Consider the following 20,657-nt stretch of genomic DNA (forward strand, 5'->3'; position numbering starts at 1 on the left):
ATTGTAGGGTGGAGATACATTGCCCTTGATTTGTCTGCATTTATGTGTAGTCCGGAGATACTGCCAAAGCTCTCAAATTTCTCCAGTATCAGGGGTAATGTGTTTTGAGGGTCGCTTATGTATAAAAGAATGTCATCTGCATATACAGTGAGTTTAATGTGACGTGTTCCTACCTTAACTCCCTGAAAGGAAGGCCACTGGTGTAGTATGCGAAGAAGTGGGTCTATGGCGAGGTTGAAAAGGAGGGGAGAAAGGGGGCATCCCTGCCGTGTGCCTCTCTTCAGATTTATAGGTTGGCCGCGCATACCATTAATCAATAGGGATGTAGTGGGGGAGTGGTAAAAGAAATGTAATAATCTAGTAAAGTCCGGGGCAAATTCTCTGCGGGAAAGGACCTCAAACAAATGGGACCATAGGATGGTATCAAATGCCTTGTGCGTATCCAAACTAAGTAGCATGTTATGGGCCTGGGGATCTTTGGAGGAGGCAATTATGGCGGCTAAGGCCGTGCGTATGCCTTTCACGGAGTGTCTCCCTGCAACAAATCCTAGCTGGTGCTCTGTCAAGAGCGTGGGTAAGATCTGTTGCAAGCGAGTAGCCATAATCTTTGCTAAGATTTTAAAATCTGTGTTTAACAGAGTGATAGGGCGGTATGAACCTAAGAGTAGGGGGTCTTTACCTGGTTTGGGTAGGAGGATTGTATGTGAAGAGTTGAAAAATGGGAGTGAGGGGGAGGTACGGTGAATATGCCTAAATAAGTCTAACAGAAGTGAAGAATGGTCTCTTTGGAGAATTTTGTAATACTCTCCCGAAAACCCATCAGGGCCAGGGGCCTTATGGGAGGGGAGGTTCTTAATAGTGTCGAGAAGTTCTTGTTCTGTAATTTCGGAGTCTAAAAAGTCACGTTGTTCCTGGGTAAGTTTGGGTAAACGCGCCTCGTCCAGCAATGATTTCTGTTTGTCAGTGTCAACAGATTGGGAGGAATAAAGTGTAGAGTAATAAGTGTCGAATAAGGATAGAATAATTTGTGGGTCTGAGGCTGGGGATTTCGTGGTTGGATTAAGGATTGTCGTGATATGGCTTTTATGTTTCCGTGACTTGGCTATAGAGGCTAATAGGCGTCCGGCTTTGTTGCCCCAACGGTAATATTTATGTTTAGAGATCTCCAGGCTATGTTTAGCTCTGGTAAGAAGAAAGTCTTCCAGTGTATGGCGTGCTTGTTTATATGTGTTTAAGTTCTCAGGGGTTGGGTCAGATGTGTAATTGGTGAATGTTTCGACATAGAAGTTTTTTACGGCCAAGGCTCACACCAGAAGAGCGGCGACGGCGTAAATACTTTAACCTATGTCTGTATTGTGGGGAATCAGGCCACTTTCTCCAGTATTGCGAATTGCGCAGACCTGGTGGTGGTACTGGGAAGGATTTTCCTCAATCCAAGTGGTATCAGGAGATTACATCTATGCCTATCTCCTCTAAGCAGGATGAGCCTGACCACACACCCCACATACGTAACGCTCCGACTTACAACTGGGGTCCTAAGACTAGAGCGCCCCATGTTGAGGTATGGAATCAGACGGGAATGTGGAATTCATCCACAAAGATTCCAGACAGAAAGACGTTAGATACTAATCTTCCAGTCAGGGAGATCAACGCTCTTTCAACATTGGAACTGTTAAGTCCCGTAGAGGAGTATCAGGTTTTTCCCTCAAAAGGGGCTTCAAGCGGCATAATCCCAGAGGGGGTCCTTGAAGCAGTCACCCCTAAGAGGGTCTTGGGGAACTTAACCCCACATGGAGTTATGGAGGTCATTGCTCCTGAGGAGGCCTTGGGAGGCATAACTCCGAAAAAAGAATCCCTGACATCAGTCTCAGCCGGGATTTCTAGTGACATCTTCCCCGATCTTGGGGTTCTCGGAGTTGCCTCTGAGGTTGTGGATCCAGGAGTCCCGGTCTCCTTAGGCGAGTCCGATGCCGGGGGCTCATCTAGCGGCAAGGGCGCTTGGGGCTCATTGAACGTTTGTGGTGCTCGAGGTCAGTCAAGCCAATTTGATGCCCAAGGCCCGCCGGGCGTGTCTGATGATACTCCATACTTCGATGGAGATTTTGGCCCAGCTCCGACCAATTGCTCAGCAATTCCTCGCTAAAATGGACTTCTCACATAATATGAAGATAACTCCTACTTCTGCTGTCCGTTATCTCTTATCATGCTTTAGAGGAAGGGCTTTGGAGTGGGTTAAACCTCTCATAGAGGCTGACGATCCCATCCTAAGGGATCTTCCGGGTTTCCTAAAAACCGTGCGGAAAGTGTTCAGCCAAAAGGCCGTAGCCCCGAGTGGGGGCCCAAAGGCCGTAGCCCCGAGTGGGGGCCCAAAGGCCGTAGCCCCGAGTGGGGGCCCAAAGGCCATAGCCCCGAGTGGGGGCCCAAAGGCCATAGCCCCGAGTGGGGGCCCAAAGGCCGTAGCCCCGAGTGGGGGCCCAAAGGCCGTAGCCCCGAGTGGGGGCCCAAAGGCCGTAGCCCAGAGTGGGGGCCCAAAGGTCTGTTTCGCCCCAGAAGGTGGGCAAGTCTGTTTCGCCCCAGAAGGTGGGCAAGTCTGTTTCGCCCCAGAAGGTGGGCAAGTCTGTTTCGCCCCAGAAGGTGGGCAAGTCTGTCCGGTCCCTGAGGGGGACTCTGCCAGTCCGGTCCCTGAGGGGGACTCTGCCAGTCCGGTCCCTGAGGGGGACTCTGCCAGTCCGGTCCCTGAGGGGGACTCTGCCAGTCCGGTCCCTGAGGGGGACTCTGCCAGTCCGGTCCCTGAGGGGGACTCTGCCAGTCCGGTCCCTGAGGGGGACTCTGCCAGTCCGGTCCCTGAGGGGGACTCTGCCAGTCCGGTCCCTGAGGGGGACTCTGCCAGTCCGGTCCCTGAGGGGGACTCTGCCAGTCCGGTCCCTGAGGGGGACTCTGCCAGTCCGGTCCCTGAGGGGGACTCTGCCAGTCCGGTCCCTGAGGGGGGCTCAGTCCATTTTTCCCCAAGAGGTACCTTTGAGGCTGAATCCCTGGAAAGGGCGGCCATCTCCTTGGCTGAGGTCCCAAAGACCACAGCCTCAGCAAAGGACTTGAGAGCCATAAACCCAGTTGGGGTCTCGGTCAGGCCAGCTTCCAGGGAGACTTCTGAAGTTTTAACTTCTAGTGGGGTCGTTCACACAGAGAATTCCAGTTCTAAGGTCCCAGAGGTGGATGTCCCTATGTCCATCGTATTTGATGGAGATCTTGCCCATTTTATTGCCCTGGTTGGACACTATGTTTCCCTGTTTAAATCAGAACCATCTTCAGGGGTCACTTAGGCTAACATTGTGGACCTCATCATTTCTGCCTTTAGGGGTAGACCTCAGACATGGGCCTACGAGCGGATCAATTCTGGTGACCCTTGTATCCGAGATCTATCTTCTTTCTGTGATGCAGTTATTAAGAAGTTCAGTCCCAAAAAGGATGGGGTTCCACCAGCTCCTGGAAATGTGGTGCCCAGCATAAGCCAGGGGCTTAAGGACCTGGCTTCTGGAGACTAACAGTCTCTGTTTGTTCATTCTTCTGCCTCATCGCTTGGTCCGGAATCCAGGAGTTTAGCTATTGGTTTTGTCTCACTGACTCCTGACAAAAATTTTTTGGACACATCTGGTACCTGTAATTCTGGGTCTGGGGAATCCAATAAGAGTTCTGCCTATGGCCAATTAAGACATTCTTCCCTTTCTGAGATTCCATCTGTTAAAAAGACTCTCATGATCTCCTCAGATCGAGACTTCAACTCTGATTTGGTAACCCATAGCTGTGATTTGATAGAAGGTACCATCAGATCTGATAATGTGTGGGGCCTTAAACTGCTGATTCCATCAAAATCTAGGAAAAAGAAAAAGAAGAAGCATTAATCTTTTTCCGCTTTCCTGGATCATCTTTGTCTTTTTGGTTGTGCCCTGTGGTCACCCTCTAGGGGGGGCACTGAGACAAGCCGTGGTTTTAGCTTGTGTTCACCTTTCTGTTGCCTTTGCCCCGTTATCCAGAATCCAGATACATTTAATTTTTGGAGGTCTGGATTTTGGGGTCTGTTGACCCCTCCTCAAGGGGGGGGGGGTACTGTCAGGAACCAGTCTGTTTTTCTGTCAGTTTCTGTTTGGCATTTTGACTCACTGGTGGCCTCCAGTGGCAGGTCTGTTGCCATTACAGCTTTGTGTTCTGGGAGCTTAATTTATCCACTAGGCTGTGAGATATTAAGCTAATCAAGCACTAGCCTGGGAGCTCCCTGAATCTTCAGGTGTAATTAATCACCTGAGCCCTTTATAGGGCAGGCTCACCTGCAGTACTCTGCCAGTGATAGCTTTCTGTTAACCTTTGTTTAGTTCCTGCTTCCTGTGGAGAGAACTCTGTCAGCTCTCAGCTTCGCTACCTGGTTCCCTGTTCCGTCTGCTGTTTGGATCTCAGGATTTATCCTCTGCAGCTCATTGCTCACTGTAGCATCAGCCTGTATACCCGGACCCCGGAGCTTTCTGGTTCCTGCTGTTCACCTTTGGAAATTCCAGTGCTCTCCTGGTTTCCTGCTTCCAAGTCTGCTTGGTGTGTCATCCAGTCCTGGGCCAGAGCCTGCGCCTGATCCACTTCCCTCTTCTCCCTGTGGGTCACGTAAGTGCTCCTTTGGAGCCCGGTGGTTCTATCTTTTATTATTCATTTGCCCGCCGTGGCTGTTCCCCGCTGTGGGTCCGTCGTTATTCCTTTATGTCATTTTTCCAGCTGTTCCTCCTGTTTTGTTATTGTCTGTCACCCTATCTTCCATCAGGCAGGGGTGTTTCCCTTTCCATCTGCAACCGGTTTTGGGGAATCACTTGCCTTGGTGTGCCCCTGTTCCGAGATTCCCTATTGTATCTCTTGTGTCTGCGACTGGGTCGCAACTCCCGTCCTTGGCCTGGTGCCGGTAGTCAGGGGTCTTTTTCCAGCTAGGTCCTTTAGCCAGATCATCCTTTTGAGCTACCCCCTGGCGATTGCTCAGCCCTTGTCATTACCTAACACCTGGCTGCATCGGGGTCAGAGCCGGCCTAACTGGCTCTGTCGAACGCGGCGGCTACAGGCGAAGCCTAGCACTTGCAGGGGTATTCCATCTGCCCGGGGGACTCAGAGTCAGTGTAGGTTTCGCTGTGGCCGTTCTAAACAGCGGTCCCAGCTGCGGGCTCACGCCTGACCTTTTTCCTCCTGCCAGCTGTCGTATCACCCAGAGCCCAGGCGAGAACCGTAACATTTAAGATCTGCAACGGAACCAGGCAGGGGGCCCCCTGTCTCCCATCATGTATGTGTTAGCTATACGTATTGCGATGACGATACGTCAGTCCTTAGCCTTCCCAGGTGTAAGTGTGGGCTCATCTACTCATAAGATAAGCATGATTGCCGATGACATCCTTCTCTTGGCAACAAAACCTGACACCTCATTACCTGCCCTACATGACATTATCGGCCGCTTTAGCGCAGCGTCATTCTATAACCTCAATACGACCAGGACGGAGGCCTTGCCATTCAACCTAAGTGTAGAGAAAATCTCTGCATTTAAAATGCAATACACATATAATTGGAAGAAGGATGACATTGTATATCCCCAACTCCTTACCCACGGTCACAGACTGAAACTTCCCTCCTCTGATTTCCCAGATTGATGCATTATTAAAAGCTTGGTTCAGCCTGGAAATATGTTGGCCTGGTAGGATTGCAGCTTTTAAAATGTCAATATTACCAAGACTAATATTACCAAGACTAATGTAATAATAATGGGACATGACGCGCCCCATCTCCCGCCTTCAATGGGAAAAAATCTACCTTGCATCACATAAGATATCTAAATGTAGCACCCACTAAGAGATGCACTTCTTACATGACGTATACTTTACCCCTGCTAAGCTGCATAGATCTGGCCCCCAATCTCTGACCTTTGTTGGAGACTGGAGACGCCTACCACATCTCCTGGGCCTGTTGGAAAATAAGACTACTCTGGAAGGGTCTTCCACCTTGCTTCCAGAGTCCCTGGAGTCCCAATTCACAAATCCCCATTTCAGGCGTTGCTCCATGTCTACCCACCAGACATTCCACAGCCCAAATGTTACGTATTAGACCATTTTTTCATAGCCACCTGGGCTGCAATAGCCCAAGACTGGAAAAACCCCTCTCGTCCCCCCATTTTGCAAAATTATCAGGAAAATCCACCACTCGTTCCAAATGTAAACAATGGGTCTACCCTCCTCCCCCAAACCTACTTCCCCAGTGATGGCATGGTCATGTTGGCGGAAGTATATAACTTTGACAGAAGGGGCAACCCTATTATTTGGCATGGCCTAATTTACTGAAGAAACTACCTGGTTTATTCCCTCTATTATAACTGAATCTTATTGTTGGCTTTGTTCACACATCTGTCATATGTGTTATTACTATGCCTTACAGCATTTATGCTATTTATATATAAACCAAAGTATGTTGGTTTTTACCCCCCACCCCTTTCCGTGTGTAACGGAACAAAACCTTTAATATTTATTATCAGTTTCTTATATAGCGCAGCATATTCCGTTGCGCTTTACAAATAAAAATTATTTAGCAAAAACACCAAAGTGAGATGGCAGTTAATTGAGCTGCTGTGACATCGCTGCTCCTGCCATTAGATTCCGTTACAGGTAGTCCAAAGTGGCATAAAGTGGGTCAGAAAGTCACCTGTGGGTATTTTTTCTGGGCATTGACACGGCTGAGCATGGCGAGGACGAATGCGGCTGTTTTCCCAGTTCCAGACTGGCTCTGAGCGATCAGATTCTGGGGGCTGCGAACGTGGATCAGAGAGGTCATAGACAGACAAGCACTGAATTATAAATGAACAAAAAGAGGCAAAACTGAGGAATAACTATTCTGCCAAATTCTGCCCCCCCCCCCCCCCCCCCATGCCAATGTGCTGCTTAATTCAGATTTTATGCTAACATAGTAATTCTTTTTCTTGCTACATTTTAAGTGTTATTAATGATTTTAATAATAAAATGTCCATTTATATGTAGACGTCCGGCTTGTTTATATATGACATTTACTGTTAAATACCCAGCGCTGCTTTTTCCTTTTTGTTCTATTGTATGTATTTGAGGTGTGTGACTCTACACCTCACCCAAGCAGCAGCTTATTGGAGGGGTCTGAACACACCTATTGGTAAATTGTATTACTGAATTATTATTGCCCGCTCATTCCTGTTCTCCTTCAACTCTCTATAATGGGTCAATGCCACTGTAAGCAGCGTGCATTCAGGTAAGTATATACAGTATGTAGCTACTCCATGCAACTTCCCTGAGGCCACTGCCCTACTACTCCTCCCCACCGGCAGTGTAAAACTCCGCAAAGGCCACTTTTCTCCTCTGTTCCCTGCCAGCAAGGAGAGGGGGTTGTGGATTTGGGAAGATGTACTCTGCCAGTAGTGTGGGGAGGAGGTGAGGGGTCTCCAGGAAGTTGTACTCTGCTAGTAATGCGGGGAGGAGGAGAGTGGTCTCCGGGAAGTTGTACTCTGCTAATAGTGCGGGGAGGAGGAGAGTGGTCTCCGGGAAGTTGTACTCTGCCAGTAGTGCGGGGAGGAGGAGAGTGGTCTCCGGGAAGTTGTACCCTGCCAGTAGTGCGGGGAGCAGGAGAGTGGTCTCTGGGAAGTTGTACTCTGCCAGTAGTGCAGGGAGGAGGAGAGTGGTCTCCGGGAAGTTGTACCCTGCCAGTAGTGCAGGGAGGAGGAGAGTGGTCTCCGGGAAGTTGTACCCTGCCAGTAGTGCGGGGAGGAGGTGAGTGGTCTCCGGGAAGTTGTACCCTGCCAGTAGTGCGGGGAGGAGGAGAGTGGTCTCCGGGAAGTTGTACCCTGCCAGCAGTGCAGGGAGGAGGAGAGTGGTCTCCGGGAAGTTGTACCCTGCCAGTAGTGCGGGGAGGAGGAGAGTGGTCTCCGGGAAGTTGTACCCTGCCAGTAGTGCGGGGAGGAGGAGAGTGGTCTCTGGGAAGTTGTACTCTGCCAGTAGTGCGGGGAGGAGGAGAGTGGTCTCTGGGAAGTTGTACCCTGCCAGTAGTGCAGGGAGGAGGAGAGTGGTCTCCGGGAAGTTGTACCCTGCCAGTAGTGCGGGGAGGAGGAGAGTGGTCTCCGGGAAGTTGTACCCTGCCAGTAGTGCGGGGAGGAGGAGAGTGGTCTCTGGGAAGTTGTACTATGCCAGTAGTGCGGGGAGGAGGAGAGTGGTCTCTGGGAAGTTGTACCCTGTCAGTAGTGTGGGGAGGAGGAGAGTGGTCTCCGGTAAATTGTACTCTGCCAGTAGTGCGGGGAGGAGGAGAGTGGTCTCCGGGAAGTTGTACCCTGCCAGTAGTGCGGGGAGGAGGAGAGTGGTCTCCGGGAAATTGTACCCTGCCAGTAGTGCAGGGAGGAGGAGAGCGGTCTCCGGGAAGTTGTACTCTGCTAGTAGTGCGGGGAGGAGGAGAGTGGTATGTAAGTAATAGAGAATTGTTCTAAGAAGTGGCAGGATAACTAGTTTCTATCTGTTAATGGTGAAGGAGTAGGAATCCCTGGCTGCACTAGTAATTATATCAGCACATCCTCAATACACAACAAACTTCTGAAAGTCATTAATAATATTAACGATGGGAGACAACAGTTGCTGGACTCTGGGTCACAATGCATGTACATCATGTCCTGTTCTATCGCCCTTACGGATCTGCCAGCATCATGGGAAGAGCCGTTCCCTGGATTTTGGAAGGTCTGCTGAATCCCATCGCGTAGATTCCCCGGATCAGCTCCGGCTTCCTGCAGGGAGAAGAGTCACTGTCACGGAATAAGTCACCTACAAATCCTATTTACAAGATACTTGGGAGATGGAACCGTGTCCAAGCTTCCATCGGTGACAGGAATGAGGAAACGCCTTCGGAATGACCGGCTATGACCCCGGCACTTACGGCGGGTCAGTACAGTTACTTACAGTCGCAGCTCCTCAAACGTCTTCACCGAGAACAGCGGCGATGAGGGATCATTCTGCTGCACTTCCACATTGTGAGAAGATTCCACCACAGACTTCTGCACCAGCTTGTTCAGCAGAGATATTTCTGCCAAGTCCCCTATAATTATAGTGCTATATATTGTATGGCATTGTGCACATGGTGATTAAAAACAATCATAAAATGAACAGAAAGCTGTAATGTTTTTAGTTTAGTAAATAGGACCGTTTCTAGACAATCTGGCTCCTAATGCGTAAATAAATGTGCTTGTCTGTTTTATCTAGCAGGTTCCAGGGGGGATGAGCAATAAGGAGGCGATGGGGGAAATTTACACAGCCAAAATCGTAAAAAATAGGTGTATTCGTATACAGAAATACACCTATTTTTTACACATTCGTATTTTCGGGATTTACTATCCCGAAAATAAGCCAATTCGTATTCGTATTGATGGCATAATCGTATTTGTATTTACAAATACGAATCTATACACCATCGATAGAATACGAATAGGAATCACCATTCAAAAGAATGGTGATTCCTAATTTACTAAGCAGCCGTATTAAAATATGACCGTTAAATATTGGCAAACTGCCGTAATTGCCAGCCAAATACGCGAGGAAAATAGACTTCATCTTCCTGGCGTGATTAGCAGAAGCCTGCACGGATCAGTCAGAACCATGCAGGCCTCAGTGTAAAAAAATGAGATTTATGTCTTACCTGGTAAATCTCTTTCTTCGAGGACATCAGGGGCCACAGGGATCCCTCCCTGCTGCGCCTGCTTCAGTTACGTTTCACTGGTTATATTACTCCTCTGTTGAGGGTACTAACATGTTTCAGAATGTGTCTCTGTGTGGTGCTTCTCTTCTCTCTTGTCTCCTGCCATGGCTTGTTAAAAAAACTGAGGTCCTTGGACTGGAGGCGGGGTATAGGAGGGGAGGAGCCTGGCTGCCTGGGAGGCAGTTAAAGTTATCCTCTAGGGTGCTGGAGCTCTCTCCCACTCCTATTACCCACTGTAAAGCTGTGGCCCCTGATGTCCTCGAAGAAAGAGATTTACCAGGTAAGACATAAATCTCTTTTTTCTCCTTCGGGAGACATCAGGGGCCACAGCTTTACAGTGGGACGTCCTAAAGCAGCCATCTATGGGTGGGGATGCGCCTGTGCCGCAGCCAACACACTCTGCCCAAAGGCTGAGTCCTGGGAGGCAAACGTATCAAAAGCGTAAAAACGCAAGAAAGTAGCAGCTGACGACCATGTCGCAGCTCTGCAAATTTGCTCAGCTGTTGCACCGCCCCGAACAGCCCAAGACGCCCCCACAGACCTGGTGGAATGTGCCCGGATACCAGCCGGAACCGGAAGGGAGGCGCCCAGGTATGCCTGCCTGATGACAGAACGAAGCCAGCGGGCAATAGTCTGTTTAGTGGCCGGCCATCCCGTCTTTTGAAAGCCATACAGCACAAAGAGAGAGTCCGACTTGCGCAACGCCCGGACAACATCCAAGGAGGATTGATCCGGAGACGCATCTGACCCCTGAAAGGCCGGAACCACGATTTCCTGGTTAACGTGGAAACTGGACACCACCTTTGGTAAGTGAGATGGGACGGTACGAAGAACCGCCCGGTCATTATGTAAAACCAGGAAAGGGGACTTACAAGACAGGAAGTGTTTAAAAATTAAAAGTTATGTTTTAATCAATAGACACCATATCAAACGCATATTATTATTTACAAGTGTGCCCCAAAAAACCTTGTCGGGTTCCCTTTAAGTCATCTCCAGACTTTCCTTTTTTTTTTTCAGTTCGACTTACAAGACAGGGCAGACAGATCGGACACCCTCCGAGTTGATGCTATTGCCAATAAGAAAACCGTTTTCCAGGTGAGCCAACACAGGTCCACTGACCGCAAAGGCTCGAATGGTGGTTTCCGAAGCGCAGATAGCACAAGTGAAAGGTCCCAAGGAGCAACCGGGGGAACAAAGGGAGGCTGGATGTGCAAAACCCCCTGCAGGAATGTGCGGACATCCCGCAAAAGTGCTAATCTTCGGCGAAACAAGATGGACAAAGCCGAGACTTGAACCTTCAAGGTAGATAAGCGCAATCCAGCCTCCAGGCCCTTCTGTAAGAAAGATAGAATCCGAGCCAGGCGGTAAGACTTAGGATTGAAGTGGCGAGTCCTACACCAAATAAAGTAGGCCCTCCAGACACGATGATAAGCCCTCGCCGAGGAAGCCTTCCTCGCTCTAAGCATGGTGGAGATTACTCGCGCATTAAACCCCCTAGATCTCAAGAAGGAGGTTTCAATAGCCACCCCGTCAAAGCCAGGCACCTCAGATCTGGATGCAGACACGGACCCTGTGAGAGAAGGTCCGGGCGCAATGGCAGACGAATCGGGGGGGCCACCGACAGAGCATGAAGATCTAAGAACCAGACTCGTCTGGGCCAATGCGGGGCCACCAGGATCAATGTGCCCCCCTCCGCCTTCAGCTTGCGAATCAGTCGCAATAGAAGGGAGAATGGTGGAAAGGCGTACATCAGCCTGAACGGCCACGGAGCGGACAGGGCGTCCACCAAGATGGCGGCCGGGTCGCGAGCCCTGGATCCGTAAAGGGGAACCTTGTGGTTGTGTTGAGAGGCCATCAAGTCCACTTCGGGTAAGCCCCACCGACGTACCAGCATCTGGAACACCTCCTGATGGAGGGACCATTCGCCGGCATTCAGTGTTTGACGGCTTAGGAAGTCCGCTTCCCAATTCTGGACTCCTGGGATAAAGACCGCTGATAGAGCAGGAATCTTCTTCTCCGCCCACTGAAAGATGCGGGATGTTTCCACCATTGCTGCCCGGCTGCGGGTGCCACCCTGGTGGTTGATATAAGCCACCGTGGTCGCATTGTCCGACTGGACCTGCACCGGATGACCCCTCAGCCAGGGTTTTGCCAGGCAAAGACCTCGGAAGACCGCCCTCAGTTCGAGGACATTGATTTGAAGCTTGGCCTCCGATGTAGACCAAAGGCCTTGGAATGACCTCTGGCAAGTGACCGCTCCCCAACCGCGGAGACTGGCATCCGTGGTGAGAAGGGTCCATTGGTGGATCCAAAATGGCCGTCCCATCATAAGGTTCTGGTCTAGGAGCCACCACAAGAGAGAGAGATGGGTTACCGGCGATAAGGTTATCACCTGAGATCGGAGAGAGAGATAGGATCCTGACCACTTGGAGAGGATCTCCTTCTGAAGTGGGCGGGAGTGGAACTGGGCATATTCCGCCATGTCGAAGGTCGACACCATGGAACCCAGTACCTTCATGCAAGCATGCATGGACACCCGTCGGGGATAGAGGAGCCGACGAATTCGGGACTGCAGAGTCAGCCGACGGTCCTCCGGCAGGTAGATCCTCTGATGGATGGTGTCCAACCTGGCCCCCAGGTGAACCATCGATTGTGCCGGAATCAGTGAGGACTTTTCCCAATTGATGATCCAGCCATGTCGTTCCAGGAGCTGTATCACCAGAGTCAGGTGGTCCCGGAGAAGGTCTGCAGAAGGTGCGAGAATCAACAGGTCTTCCAGATATGGGAGTATCCGGATACCCTGGCTGCGCAGACTGCTGCCCATCACTGCCATCACCTTTGTGAACACACGGGGGGCAGTGGATGGACCAAATGGTAGTGCCCTGAACTGGAAATGTTGGTCCAGGATGGCAAAGCGCAGAAACCGCTGATGTTCCAGACGGATGGGGATGTGTAAGTACGCATCCTGTATGTCCAAGGATGCCATGAAGTCCCCTGGCTGAAGGGCCAGGACAATGGAGCGCAGAGTCTCCATCCTGAACTTTGGAACACGTACAAACTTGTTCAGCTTCTTTAAGTTGAGTATGGGCCTGTAGGAACCGTTTGGTTTCCTGACCAGGAAGAGGCCCAGGGGACGGGTATGATGACTCCTGCTTGAAGCAAACGTTGAACTGCTTATTCTAACGCTTTGTGCTTTTCCAGGTCTGATGGAAGACTCGTGGAAAAGAAGGTCACACTAATTTTATATTTAAAGTGCCCATGCTCCCTGTGGTCGCCTTCTATTCCCCAGTGTAACTCCAGTGACACCTAGTGGATGATGGAGAAATAAAACTTTAATACACCCAGGGCCCATACATACTGATACTTACCTATCTTGAGCCCTTAGGTAGGTCCCCGGGTCTGGTGTCCGACTAAATCCATAGGGGACCTGTGGAAGGAAATTATACTCACGGGTCTCCTCCGGCGTAGATCACGTCCTCTTCTCTTCTGCAGTAGTCCAGCATACTTGGCAAAAAAAACACCCGGCACCATCGCTACAGGGACTCCGAATGCCTAGCGTCTCCTGATTGGCCACTAGGCGCAGCCTAGCGGCCAATAGTGTCCTTCGGAGTGCAAACATTCATACATTCGGAATGTAAACATTCAGCGCTTTTCACTGTAGCGATGGTGCCGGGTGTTCGGGTTTTTTTGCCAAGTACGCTGGACTACTGCAGGAGAGAAGAGGACGTGATCTATGCAGGAGAGAAGAGGACGTGATCTACGCAGGAGAGAAGAGGATGTGATCTATGCAGGAGAGAAGAGGACATGATCTACGCTGGAGAGAAGAGGACGTGATCTATGCAGGAGAGAAGAGAACGTGATCTATGCAGGAGAGAAGAGGACGTGATCTATGCAGGAGAGAAGAGGACGTGATCTATGCAGGAGAGAAGAGGACGTGATCTATGCAGGAGAGAAGAGGACGTGATCTACGCAGGAGAGAAGAGGACGTGATCTACGCAGGAGAGAAGAGGACGTGATCTACGCAGGAGAGAAGAGGACGTGATCTATGCAGGAGAGAAGAGGACGTGATCTACGCTGGAGAGAAGAGGACGTGATCTACGCAGGAGAGAAGAGGACGTGATCTATGCAGGAGAGAAGAGGACGTGATCTACGCAGGAGAGAAGAGGACGTGATCTATGCAGGAGAGAAGAGGACGTGATCTATGCAGGAGAGAAGAGGACGTGATCTATGCAGGAGAGAAGAGGACGTGATCTACGCCAGAGAGAAGAGGACGTGATCTATGCCGGAGAGAAGAGGACGTGATCTATGCCGGAGAGAAGAGGACGTGATCTACTCCGGAGAGAAGAGGACATGATCTATGCAGCAGAGAAGAGGAAATGATCTACGCCGGAGAGAAGAGGACGTGATCTATGCAGGAGAGAAGAGGACGTGATCTATGCCGGAGAGAAGAGGACGTGATCTATGCAGGAGAGAAGAGGACGTGATCTATGCAGGAGAGAAGAGGACGTGATCTATGCAGGAGAGAAGAGGACGTGATCTATGCAGGAGAGAAGAGGACGTGATCTATGCCGGAGAGAAGAGGACGTGATCTATGCCGGAGAGAAGAGGACGTGATCTATGCCGGAGAGAAGAGGATGTGATCTACTCCGGAGAGAAGAGGACATGATCTACTCCGGAGAGAAGAGGACGTGATCTATGCAGGAGAGAAGAGGAAATGATCTACGCCGGAGAGAAGAGGACGTGATCTATGCAGGAGAGAAGAGGACGTGATCTACGCCAGAGAGAAGAGGACGTGATCTATGCAGGAGAGAAAAGGACGTGATCTATGCAGGAGAGAAGAGGACGTGATCTATGCAGGAAAGAAGAGGACGTGATCTATGCAGGAGAGAAGAGGATGTGATCTATGCAGGAGAGAAGAGGACGTGATCTATGCACGAGAGAAGAGGACGTGATCTATGCAGGAGAGAAGAGGACGTGATCTATGCAGGAGAGAAGAGGACGTGATCTATGCAGGAGAGAAGAGGACGTGATCTACGCAGGAGAGAAGAGGATGTGATCTATGAACGAGAGAAGAGGACGTGATCTATGCCGGAGAGAAGAGGACATGATCTATGCAGGAGAGAAGAGGACGTGATCTATGCCGGAGAGAAGAGGACGTGATCTATGCAGGAGAGAAGAGGACGTGATCTATGCAGGAGAGAAAAGGTCGTGATCTATGCCGGAGAGAAGAGGACGTGATCTATGCAGGAGAGAAGAGGACGTGATCTATGCACGAGAGAAGAGGACGTGATCTATGCCGGAGAGAAGAGGACATGATCTACTCCGGAGAGAAGAGGACGTGATCTATGCAGGAGAGAAGAGGACGTGATCTATGCAGGAGAGAAGAGGACGTGATCTATGCCGGAGAGAAGAGGACGTGATCTATGCCGGAGAGAAGAGGACGTGATCTACGCCGGAGAGAAGAGGATGTGATCTACGCAGGAGAGAAGAGGACGTGATCTACGCAGGAGAGAAGAGGACGTGATCTACGCAGGAGAGAAGAGGACGTGATCTATGCAGGAGAGAAGAGGACGTGCTGTGGAACTAAGAGTCCCAGGAAGGCCATTAATGGGCCTCATGCTGGGACTTGTGGTTCTCCAAGTCGCAGTATGCGTTCCAGGCTAGCTTAGACTAATAGTTCCACAGCAAAACCCAATAGTTTTGCCTATTTTTTACACTTTAATCAGCCTGGTACCCACAGCCCAGGGGTACTGGGGACAGCACCAGGCTTCAGCCGCCTGGGCAGGTAAGTTCTGGAGGTTGGGGGGGGGGTCCCAGGACCCCTGCCCAGGCTGACTGGTCGGTAGGGATGAATGCTTTGGCACGGGGGGGACTTGTATAAAAAGTCTCCCCCCGGCTGTGGCATTACCCTGCTGGCTGGTTGGGCCTCTGGCTGGTTCTTAAAATACGGGGGAGCCCTATTAATTTTGTACCCTGTATTTTGGGAACCAGATCCGGCCCTGGAGCTGGTTTTAAAAAATCAGCAGAGCCCTACTCAATTTCCCCTGAGCCTGGTGCTAGTTATAGCCTTGGGGGGAACCCACGCTGTTTTATTTATTTAATTTATTTAGACACTGAAGCCTGTATGGATCTGACTGATCCGTGCAGGCTGCCAATATGAATTTGTATTTAAAAATACGATTCAGTACGCCATTGGATAATATGAATCAGTCAGATACGACTGATTAGTAAATTATCCTGCGGAATACGAATGAAAATATGACTACACAGTTGTATTCATTCGTAGTAAGAATACGAATACGATTTTTCGTATTCGTATTCTTAGTAAATTTCCCCCGATGTATCAAGCCTTAAGGCTCCCATACACGATCCGATTTTGCCCGATTCCGACGGATCGAGGTGAAAAAACGGCCCAAATCGAATGTGCTTGACATGATTGATTGACATGCTTGAATGTGCTTGACATAATGATTACCCGATGCGCACGGGACCTGCAGCAGGTTCAATCTGTCAGATCGAACCCATCAGTGGCACATCGCAATGTATCCCGTCCAATTCTGATGTGTCCTACCTCCGGGCCAGCGTCTGAGCGGGGACAGGAGGGAAGGAGCAGTGGGGAGGGCAGTAATCAGAGGGACGGGTATGCCGGGCAGCAGTGTCAAATGACTAGCTGGCCTCTGATTGGCTGAGAGCTTTTAAAAATTCTAATACCCGCTGCGGCCTGGCGTGCCTGTCCCGCTGATCACTGATAGCTGCTCAGCACCAGCCGCCCACCCCACTGCTCCACACCGCCTGCTGCAGCTCAGCAACCGCCGCCTGCCCCACTATCCTCACCGCCCGCTGCAGCTCCCCAGTTACATGTGATAAATTGCATGCGATTTATCACATGTAAAAAATGGCACCGAGTGCCAACTCCTATGTGGGCCTCCCGGGGAGCTGCCAGGTGGCTCACAGGAGAATTGTTTCCGACTTCTCCTTAGGACAAGTCGGACAATTGTATGGGCACCTTTAAGGGTGTACAGATGGGATTCAGTTCTGGCAATTTGGACTGAGCCCCATGTGTAATCAAGATGTAGTAAGCTGTCAAAGATTAGACAGCTAACTACATCCGGCCAAATATACAGCGCAGGTGGCATCTAGAGAAATACTATTGGATGGAGCAATGTGTTGTACTCTGCGCATGACTAAACATATGCCAACAAAACACACTATACTGCTTAAAGTATTTTTAGATAATATCAGTTTTATTTTATAAATAGATATAACAGTTCAAAATCAGTGATAAAATTCAATAGACATTTAACTAATACCGGTATACACACTGGGGAATGGTTTGACAATACAGGACAAACATACATAGAACATCAATTTTCAAGCAGCGGGGTAAAATACCTCCTTTCCAAAGTAATGGGTGCAAGTGTCCTTTGGGGGTTGTTCGTTTCCCCTTTTGTGGGTTAGTTTAACCTTGGGTCCTTTGGTGCACAAAGTTCGGTACTTGTGTATTATAGCGGCGCCCCCGATGTTGGTCGTGCAATGTTTTTATCGCATTGTATGCCATACAACCGATGACATACGATGCGACGCGATTTTACACGACTATTCGATTAAAAATTGTACAAGCACCCTAATGGGTGCTTACAATGTAAAATGCACCCCCACGCCACCCCCCCACTATAAACGTGAACCGAAAGCGTGGCGAGCGGCGGCGGTACGCGTCCTACGACCTTTTCATACCCCCCACTATCCACGTCCGCGTGGAGTTGATTTTATATAGTGTGGCGAGCGCAGCGAGCAACCGAACCTGAAGCGTGGCGAGCGCAGTGCGCCCCATGAGGGGACGCGTATACCTGTGAAGTTATGCGGGAAACGAACAACCCCCAAAGGACACTTGCACCCATTACTTTGGAAAGGAGGTATTTTACCCCGCTGCTTGAAAATTGATGTTCTATGTATGTTTGTCCTGTATTGTCAAACCATTCCCCAGTGTGTATACCGGTATTAGTTAAATGTCTATTGAATTTTATCACTGATTTTGAACTGTTATATCTATTTATAAAATAAAACTGATATTATCTAAAAATACTTTAAGCAGTATAGTTTGTTTTGTTGGCATATGTTTAGTCATTGCTCCATCCTTTATCCCCTGTATAAGGTATTTGTAGCATACCTCTACTCAGCAGCAACTACACATATCGGCTGTAGCGCAGACCTCTACCCCCCACTTTTTCTAGAGAAATACTATTGCCTGTCTATTTGGTCGGGCGTTAAAGACACTGCGGGGCTGTTCATCAGTATCGCCCATGGGTAGGCACTAGGGCAATTCTGCCTAACCCTCTCACCGTTGACGATGTAGTCGGAAACTGTTTATCCCCCCCAATTCCAGATGACTCTGTCGCACTGCATACACCTGCCGACTGTTTGTGTGGAAGATACTATTGTATGTGGAATTACAGGTACCCCTACCGCTGCTCCCCTACAACTGCTCCCCTACCACTGCTCCCCTACCGCTGCTCCTTACAACTGCTCCCCTACCGCTGCTCCCCTACCACTGCTCCCCTACCGCTGTTCCTTACAACTGCTCCCCTACCGCTGCTCCCCTACCGCTGCTCCCCTACCGCTGCTCCCCTACCACTGCTCCCCTACCACTGCTCCCCTACCGCTGCTCCCCTACAACTGCTCCCCTACAACTGCTCCCCTACCGCTGCTCCCCTACAACTGCTCCCCTATCGCTGCTCCCCTACAACTGCTCCCCTACCGCTGCTCCTTACAACTGCTCCCCTACCGCTGCTCCCCTACAACTGCTCCCCTACCGCTTCTCCCTACCATTGCTCCCCTACCGCTGCTCCCCTACCGCCGCTCCCCTACCACTGCTCCCCTACCGCTGCTCCTTACAACTGCTCCCCTACCGCTGCTCCCCTACTGCTGCTCCCCTATCGCTGCTCCCCTACAACTGCTCCCCTACCGCTGCTCCTTACAACTGCTCCCCTACCGCTGCTCCCCTACAACTGCTCCCCTACCGCTTCTCCCTACCATTGCTCCCCTACCGCTGCTCCCCTACCGCCGCTCCCCTACCACTGCTCCCCTACCGCTGCTCCTTACAACTGCTCCCCTACCGCTGCTCCCCTACTGCTGCTCCCCTACCACTGCTCCCTACTGCTTCTCCCTACCACTGCTCCCCTACCGCTGCTCCTTACAACTGCTCCCCTACCGCTGTTCCCCTACTGCTGCTCCCCTACCACTGCTCTCGGCACTCTGTGGCGACCTTTGGTCCATGTGGACCTAGTACATGTCTATCTATTGCCTGTCAGCCTAGGACACTGTCGACACACACAATTATTATATAGTTTTAGGTGCATTGTGTAATTGGCATAAAATGATACACTACAGCAAGCGAAATTACACAGAAAGCTAATCTGCATTTCCTTATTCAGGATGGTGCAGTAACCCATAGCAACTAGTCATTCATACATACATGCCCTGAGTGACCTTATTACTGTGCACAGAGAAAAATCTTACCTGCGTCTTCTCTGCGTTGCTTGGGAATACGGAAATCGGACGTCTGTCATCAGAAAAACAATAAAGAAATAGAAAAGTTTATTATAATTAGCATTATATATACATACAGTATACATACACACATACACAAACATGCATACATACATAAATACATAGACATACATACATACACACACACACACATACATAGACATACATACATACGCACACATAAATACATACATACACATACATACATACATACATAAATACATAGACATACATACATACATACATACAGTGGCGCCGGAACGGGGGGGGCGAGGGGGCAGCTTGCCCCCCCCAAAATTACTGAGGCGCCAGTATGTCCGGCCCGCCCGCCTATATTACAGCCGCCTATATTAAAGAAGTATTATCCGCCCGGCCGCCTATATTTCATACCAGGCGCCGGGGATGGCTGCTGCTGCTGCCGCCGGGGAGATGTGCATAAGACGCGCCAGCCAATCACTGCCGGCGCATCCCCTCCACATACACTGTGATTGGCGGGCGCGTCTTCTACACATCTCCCCGGCGGCAGCAGCAGCAGCCATCCACGGCGCCTGGTATGTAATATAGGAGGGCGGGCGGGCGGATGATAATACCAGAGGCGTAGCCATCACGCCCGCTCAGGTGCCCAAGTCAGTGCGGCTCCCCCGCCGGCTGCCCGCTGCCCCCAGGAGACGTGGTATATTTAAAAGTCACTCACATCTCCCGCTGGACCGCGCTAGCCAATAGGCGCTCGCGGTCCAGTAGCCACCAGTTGATTGCCTGCTGGACCGCAAGCGCCTATTGGCTAGCGCGGTCCAGCGGGAGATGTGAGTGACTTTTGAATAGCAGCACTGTGCACAGCAGGGAGCCGGGAGCGGGCAACCCCGGCGACAGGGGGGAGGGGGTGCGCGGAAAGCACCGCTGCTGCTTTGCCGACTGTGGGTGGGGTGGGGTGCACTAATCTCTGCACTATCCTCGCCCACCCACCCACCCTGCTGTGCACTATCCTCGCCCACCCACCCACCCTGCTGTGCACTATCCTCGCCCACCCACCCACCCTGCTGTGCACTATCCTCCAACACCCACCCACCCATGCACTATCCTCACCCACCCACCCTGCTGTGCACTATCCTCACCCACCTGTGCACTATCCTCACCCACCTACCCTGCTGTGTACTATCCTCACTCACCCTGCTGTGCACTATCCTCACCCACCCTGCTGTGCACTATCCTCACCCACCCACCCACCCTGCTGTGCACTATCCTCACCCACCCACCCACCCTGCTGTGCACTATCCTCACCCACCTGTGCACTATCCTCACCCACCTACCCTGCTGTGTACTATCCTCACTCACCCTGCTGTGCACTATCCTCA

The 20,657-nt window shown here is 50.7% G+C and overlaps 1 protein-coding gene across 1 annotated transcript in view; it reads right to left on the reverse strand.

Annotated features, from left to right (window-relative positions):
* Nucleotides 1-20,657, reverse strand: part of LOC146043111 (ATP-dependent RNA helicase DDX25-like) — a 58,846-nt gene that overhangs the window by 21,127 nt on the left and 17,062 nt on the right. The window contains exons 2-5 of the mRNA XM_083163541.1: nt 19,276-19,318; nt 8,967-9,102; nt 8,702-8,794; nt 6,709-6,811 (exon numbers count right to left, since the gene is read on the reverse strand). Of these exons, the coding sequence (XP_083019667.1) occupies nt 6,709-6,811; nt 8,702-8,794; nt 8,967-9,102; nt 19,276-19,318 (375 nt within the window). The remainder of the gene's footprint in view (nt 1-6,708; nt 6,812-8,701; nt 8,795-8,966; nt 9,103-19,275; nt 19,319-20,657) is intronic.

This window comes from Crinia signifera, chromosome 19, assembly GCF_055691185.1.
Source record: "Crinia signifera chromosome 19, ASM5569118v1, whole genome shotgun sequence".
Lineage (NCBI taxonomy): Eukaryota > Metazoa > Chordata > Amphibia > Anura > Myobatrachidae > Crinia > Crinia signifera.